The following is a 7,253-nucleotide window of genomic DNA, read 5'->3' as shown; positions in this document are numbered from 1 at the left end:
ACACCAAACCCCAGGCTTCTGAGTGTCTCCTCTCTTCCAAAGAGGGTCTTTCTCTCACATGTTTGCTGTGTATGTTTTCCCCCACCCCCACTAAAAGCCTTTCTCCACAGGCTGACTCTGCTGTGTCTGAGACTTCCTCTGTGGCTACCTGTAGTACTCAAGATTTTTCCTGTTCTTTTTACTCTTTCACGGGTAGAGGAAACAAACCCCATCAAGACCTTAGCTGGTAACAGAAGGAATTCTAGACTGAGGGCCAAGGGAGCTGGTTACGCTTAGGAACTGGTCGGAGAGGCGAGAAGCAAACTAATAGATGTTGAAGTTGCTGCAGCACCAGGCACTTTTGTAAGTGTTTGCTTCCTCCTCACTGTAGACTAGAGGACATACATGTCGAGATACAGCTGGTGCATTTGCAGGGAAAGGAGCTGAGCCTGAAGACCTTGGGTCCCAGCTTATTACAGAATCTGAATAAAATCTTCACTCTAATTTCAAAGATGCTGCGTCCTTAACATTGTAATCTATATGCATGCCATATAATAGGTGTATTTTCCATTAGAAAATGTTCAGCCAGAGCAGCAGAAGCAATCATACATATGTAGGAATGCAAATATGTGTAGGTGGTAAATATTTGTTACGGGGAATTGTCTCTCCCACATTTGGGAGGCTGTCTAAGCTGGGTGTGGAAGGATGCTGTCCTCACACCTGATGTTGAAGCTCAGTGTCCTCAGGGCATATGTCCTCATAAAGGAAAGATTGTGAGAATACACTCAACAGACACAGGATATAGCCCCAGGGAAACAAACTGAACCCCATTTCTGTTCTTGTTGCTTGTGGCCTTCGTGATAAAATATCCTACAGAAGTTTTGTGCTTCATTATGCTACTAAAAACACACAGATGGCCGAGAACTCACTCAGAGAGTTCAAGGGAGGATCCAGGGGAAAGCAGAGTGATCCCCACTATGAGGCCTTGGCAGCCTTGGTGGAATCAGTTTCAGCAGTGTAGTGTTGACCACAGTACAGCTGCTGCTTTTTTTGATGTTATGTCTTCCTAAGAATTCTCTGGGTGGCCCACCCTAACTCAAAACTCCCAAGGAAAGGTTTCTGGATGATGTAGTCAAGCCCAGACACACTGACCCATTACAAAGCTGTCATGGCATTCAATAAATATTTGCACGACATTGTGGCGTTTCTCTTGGAAATTCCAGAAGAGTCGGATTGCCTCATCCTGGCTCTGTCTCTAATACATCAAGCCATTTCAGACAAGTTGCTGAGAGTCTTGTTTTCCTCATTGTAAAATTCCAGGACAAGTCCCCACTTAGCCTCCTGAACATGATTTTTACAAAATCAATTGAGACAATCCAAACAGAAGCAAGACACAATTTATTGCCTTTACCAATAAATGCAGTTCTTAAAAGAGTCACGTGAGTTAAGTTCCTGATCAATTTGCCATGCACAGAGCCAGGAAGATGAAATTAGATGCAAGTATAGAAACACTGCCAGCTATTCCCTGGCCTACTCTTCAGAAGGAAGTCATTGCCATTCAAGGTGATGATTCATTTTCACATTGCATTTTATTGCCGGGCCGAATGACTTAGAGGAACAAGCATGTAACTGGAGTTATTGGTGACTCTGGGAGCTGAGGGGCAGTGGCCCTTCCTTGCATGGAAGTTGTGGGCAGTAGATGAGGTTTCTGTCCTATAAATCTGGGCTTGCATTTCATAACAGCCAAACTTGCTCATCAGGATGAAGAAATCCCTGCGGAAGTTCTTGGTGAAGATGGCATAAAGAAAAGGATTGGCACATGAATTGATGGGGTAGAACAGAACGAGGAGGATCTTGGCCTTGGACACGGTGATGAGGGGCACCTTGAGTGAGGCAGAAATGGCAAAGAAAGAAATGGGAGCCATGCAGAGAAAGTCAGTGAAGATGAGTGTAGCCATGCGTTTGGCAATCTTGGTGTCACTTGATGAGGACACGATGTTAGGGTTCCTGACTGTGAGGTAGATGTGGGTATAGCAGCCACAGATGACTACAAAGGCCAGAACATTGAGGACAAGCAGGGCCATCACATACAGCTGCGACAAAGGGCTGTCAATATCCATGGGTAGGCAAATGCTCACTTTCATGTAGCTACTGATTCCAAAGATGGGGAGGAGAGCAGCTGCGAAGGCAAAGATCCAGCCCATCACCATGACGCTGGCAGCATGGCGGAGCTGCACCTTGCGTTCCAATTGCATGGCATGAGTGATGGTGTGCCACCTTTCCAGAGTGATGGCTGTCAGTGTATAGACTGATAGCTCACTAGCAAAGACAGTGAAAAAGCCAGCGGCATCACAGCCTGCTCCTGTTTGCCAGTCAATGGCATAATTGTGGTACTGGCTCTTGGTATGAATATCAACGGATGCTATGAATAGCAAGTAGATTCCAATGCAGAGATCAGCGAAGGCGAGGTTACACATCAAGAACCTGGGCACGGTGAGTTTGTATTGGCTGGTGGTCAGGATCACCAGGACTGTGATGTTCCCAGTGATGGCCAGGATGCTAATAAACCATATCAAAACTCTGAGGATGTTGTACCCCATGATATCTTCACATGGATTGAATGCATCTGGCTTTGGAGAGCAGGTCACGTCAACGACTTCATTACATAAGTCATAGTCAAATTCACTATACATCATGTCGGATTCTTTTCCATAACTGGGGTCATCGTCTCTCAGAGAGATGCCCTGTTCCCTAGCTTGAGTCACATAATCAATATCTTGCCTTAAAATAGATTTGTTGCAAATAGGATGAAGTTCAGAGCTAGAAAAACACAAAAAGGAATAGAATCAACAACCTGGGTAGAGAGTAGAAATAATAGGGTTCCTTCTTGAGATTGCTTTACTTCCCAACATCTTGTCTGCCCTTGAGGCTGACTCATGGGTTAATGCTGCTTACTGTAAATGAAGAGAAGAATGTGTATATATATAATCCTTGGGCTGGATGGCCCATGGGGGAAACCATCTGGCCACAACCTGTATGTGGGAAGGAAGGCGCCTGGGGCTAACCCTGGCTGTTAAGTACAAATAATTTACAGACTTGATATTATCTCCACTCCTTTCCTGCCTGCCTCCACTCAGGCATCTTCTAGCATGCCTGGGTGGACGTACTCCTATTTCTCTACTCTAATCACCGGGAGATTCTATTCTCTGACACGAACGAGAGTTTATTTGCTTGTGTTATCTGCACAAACCAGAGTATGAGTGTGCAGTCCCATTCTTTGGCTCTTGGGTGCTCAGGCTGTTGAGAGGCCAGCTAATTTTCCTGAAATGCTACCAGGATCTTGGGCTTTATCATCTCACTCCCCAGAGGTGACAATAGGTTTCAGGCATTCATTTGCCCTGCAAAATAAGGTGAGTTCTACTATATGAAATAGTTCCCCTGTGGGTGGCCAGTGGAGCAAATGCAGGCTTTAAAGGAGCCTAGTTTGTTGGCCGGTTGTTACATATCCCAGGAGCCACCGAGTCCTCTCAGGGCACTCTCCCGTCTTTATTTCCCCTGTAAGCCCAAATATATAATAGATCTTGTCAGCAGGATAGAGGCACTTTCAGAAAGAATTGAATGAAACCCAGGTGGTAAATATTCAACCTACAAGTGTATGCATAATTATCTACTCAGACTCTCACGTGGAGAAGAGATACTTCTGTAATGTAAAGACTTAACCAGTGTGACTTTTTCACACAGGGAGAATTCTTGATGGAAAAAAGAAATCAAATGTATTTTTTTCCTTCAAATATATATCTTTACTCTTCCTTTCCTGCTCAAGGGGAAAGGTCACAGAAATGTTAAATTAGCATTTTCTCAAATTTAACACACTCTCAGAAAACAGGAAAGAGAGAAAGAGCACTCAAACCCCTCAAAAGCCCCAATACGAAGAGGCAGGTGGCCGGGGGGAGGGCAGGAGGAGCAGTGTGTCCAGTACCATAGACTGAGTTTTCCCTTCCTCCCCTGCCCAGTGAGAAGGGACATGGTGGAGAACCCTGCTCTCTTTTCTCTCACCAATGGGAAATGAACTAAATGGCCAGAAGTCTTTTATCTTGAGTTTAGAAATTCTGTTTTTCTTTCTTACTTTATTTCTGGAGTATCATCTTTTATTTTAGAAACCAGAAAAGATTTTTCAGTTCTGTCATAGCTACACTAATAAGGACAGTGAACACACAAAACTGAAAATGGCTGGAACGGGAATCCAGGAAATTATCGAGTTTAGTCCGTGAGCTAAAGTGAGGCAAGCCCTAAGACAGGTGTGGAAGGGACAGGGGGCCATTCTGTGGTGCTTAGTTTGAATCCCATCTCTGGGTTAGTCGCAATCCAGCCATAGGGGCAGAAGGTAACTTCTCTTGTGCTTGAGAATTGCATCTGGTTTAGGGGAATAGGAGCTGACTTTACCATGTAGAGAAAGTCTCCTGTTCTGGAGTTTCTGGCTTTAGTAAAAATATCCTCATGGCTGATGCTACCACCGACCTACTTAATAGTGAGCTCTCCTTTTCTTGAAACAGAAGGCACCCACTGACTAGAGGCACTTATGTCCCTCGAGATAACAAGAAGAGGCTGGTGGCTGGGGGAGGAGCAGCTCCCATTTGCTTCTACAGGATGCGAGCATGTGTGTCCAAAGCCGTAGACTGAGCTAAAGAAAATAAGTATTGCCTTGCAGTGTCTCAGCAAATAAATCCTCAGCAGAATAAGGAAAGGGGAGTTAGCATAGGGACAGTTTAAAAGTGGAACTTGAGGAGTCCAGCCAATGATGGACAGATGCTAAGTAGGTGGTATCAGAGGGTGTCCCAGGGCCTGAGCTATGGAAGCAGGCAGAGTTGAGCTTTGGAGCTTCCTTTGGTCAATGTTGATGCAGCTATCAGTAGGTCTGGGCCCTAGTCTCTCTGCCTGTCGCAGAAGGGAATCATGCTGATAATGATGATTCACCTCTGCAATACCAGCAGTAAAGAAGAAATGTGATCTCATGGGTGGCAGGGAGCGCTCTGCTCTGCCAGCAGTGTGCAGAGCAGCTGATGGTGCTCACTGATGTCATGTTGGGTACCAGGAAGGATGTCGTGGTGCATTGGTTAAAATACAGTTGTGAAGAAACGGCTTAAATACAAGAAAACTTAAAAAACAAAAGAGAAACCAAACAAAGTTAGCTGTGTATAGGAAATAGCTGACTCAATGACAATTAAGGGATATGGTTGACTCAGCATTTCAATAAGAGTTCAGGGGGACAGTTAGCCCAAACTTATTTCCCAACCAGGACTAGAAGTACAGTTTCATCAAACAGTTTAGAAGACAAATTTTATTAGCAAACCTCTGTTCTCATAAGTAACGAAATGACACTATTTTAGGAAAAATTCTGCCAGCCATTATCTTTGTGTGTGTGTGTGTGTGTGTGTGTGCGCACGCGCGTGCACACACACACATGTATTAATCTGTTAGGTGAAAAAAAACAAAAAATCAAACACCTGTGTTTCGGTACATGATGGGAGACCTGTGGACCTCTACAAGCCACTAATGAAAATTATAACAGGGACCCAGGAGGTACAAAGACCAAATGACCTGGAGGGACCAGAGAAAGCTTTATGGCATGGAACACCTGAGGCAAACTTGAGGTTTCTGGTTTAGAGAGTCCTAAAGCCAGGCCCATATAACCAGAATGTGGCAAAGTCAGAGATCTCTTTGCAACAAAGTAAGAGAGTCTTTCCTGTGGCTCACTGGCTAGGACCATGGGGCATACAGCAGACACTCTTACAGAGATCTTAATAGTCTTTGAGATTTCTCCTGAGGGTTCTCTGTGGTAGGGTTTTTGCAGTAAATTGGCTAGAAGAATTTTTGTCTGGATGTGAACAAGGCAAGCCATTTGCCTCCGCTAAGGTCCTTGGGAACTGTAACTGTTGGGAAGAAATCCTCCAGCGGTTGGGCCCATCTATGAGATATCCCTAAAACTGGATAGTTTCCTGTTGGAGACTGTGGACCCCCAGACCTTGAATTCCTGTAAACAACTTGTCTTCCTATGCCTGCGGCTGCTCTGAGCAAACAACTTGTTTTCCTGTGCTTGCAGCCACTCTGAGAGTGAGAGCCTCTCTGATGGTGGGGGAGTGGTTTTTGGTGGGCTTACAGCTGAGAGTTGGGGACTGGTCACTTAGTCAAGGAGACCTTATATAAGCTGCCCTGGAACACTATGGAAGTTACAGGTGTGCACGCACTCTATGGAAGTAACAGGTGTGCACGCACTCTATGGAAGTTACAGGTGTGCACGCACTCTGTGGCAGTTACAGGTGTGCACGCACTCTATGGCAGTTACAGGTGTGCACGCACTCTATGGCAGTTACAGGTGTGCACACACTGTATGGAAGTTACAGGTGTGCAAGCACTCTATGGAGTGTGCACACACTATACACACTCTATAGAAGGCATTTTTGCATCTCTCCTCCCTTGTTGACTTTGATGTGACTAGGACAAGCATTTAGTTATTTTATGGGATGGGGACATTTATGATGTATAGAGTTTGACATGGGAAAGAAAAATTCATATTGATACCAAGAAAAGGGCATGGGGCATTCTCGATTCAAGGGGCATTTTTGTTTCAAGGATAACCCCTGTCTCTGTCTCTGTGTGTGTTTCAGGCTCCAGCCCCTTGCCCAACTCACAAACCGCACTGCAGTGCATAGAGCAGGTGTTCTGCTGCAGTTTCCCAGTGATGTACACTAAGTCTAAGAAGCAGCTTCTTCTCTGCTGGTCCTTCATGCAGGGCTAGGTACTTTCCATTACTTCGGGAGCACTGCAGGGCGTGGACTGTCTTGATGCTCTTTTCCTTGCCTTTCTTTTGTTTTGAGCTAGTGAATTGGCTGTTGCTGCTTAGTATCTGTTAAAGCCTGGCTATCTGATGAGAGTGCACTAAATGGTAAAATAGCACAGCTCGGGAGCTGCCTCAGTGCTGTGCTACCATTTAAGGACACTGGAAAGGCCTCATCCAGCCGAGTGAGACTGCGCAAAGTGGCTCTTATTGGTGAGGTTAGGGGAAAATGAGATGTTTGGTAATGTCTTATGTTTGGTAATGTCTTTCCTCCAGTAGACCCTTTTAATGTCTGGAGCTTATGGACTTTCTCTCCAAAACTGCCATCTCTTCCCTTTCCAGATTCCGTCTATGATCACTGCAACTTTGAAAGAGTTGCCACTCGGACCTGGCTCTGCTTTGGTTATCCTGTTTAGGTGTGGGCTTCTGTCAAGGGCAA

General features: G+C 45.2%; 1 protein-coding gene across 5 annotated transcripts in view; it reads right to left on the bottom strand.

The window, feature by feature from the left end:
• Positions 1-1,428: 1,428 nt before the first annotated feature.
• Positions 1,429-7,253, bottom strand: part of Fshr (follicle stimulating hormone receptor) — a 193,694-nt gene continuing 187,869 nt past the window's right edge. For all 5 annotated transcript variants that reach the window (XM_038320213.1, XM_038320217.1, XM_038320216.1 and 2 more), the window contains one exon: positions 1,429-2,799. In XM_038320213.1, coding sequence (XP_038176141.1) covers positions 1,569-2,799 — 1,231 coding nt within the window. In that variant the 3' untranslated portion in view covers positions 1,429-1,568. The remainder of the gene's footprint in view (positions 2,800-7,253) is intronic.

Source organism: Arvicola amphibius, chromosome 2 (assembly GCF_903992535.2).
Source record: "Arvicola amphibius chromosome 2, mArvAmp1.2, whole genome shotgun sequence".
NCBI lineage: Eukaryota > Metazoa > Chordata > Mammalia > Rodentia > Cricetidae > Arvicola > Arvicola amphibius.
This window is presented reverse-complemented; position numbering and strand designations above follow the sequence as displayed.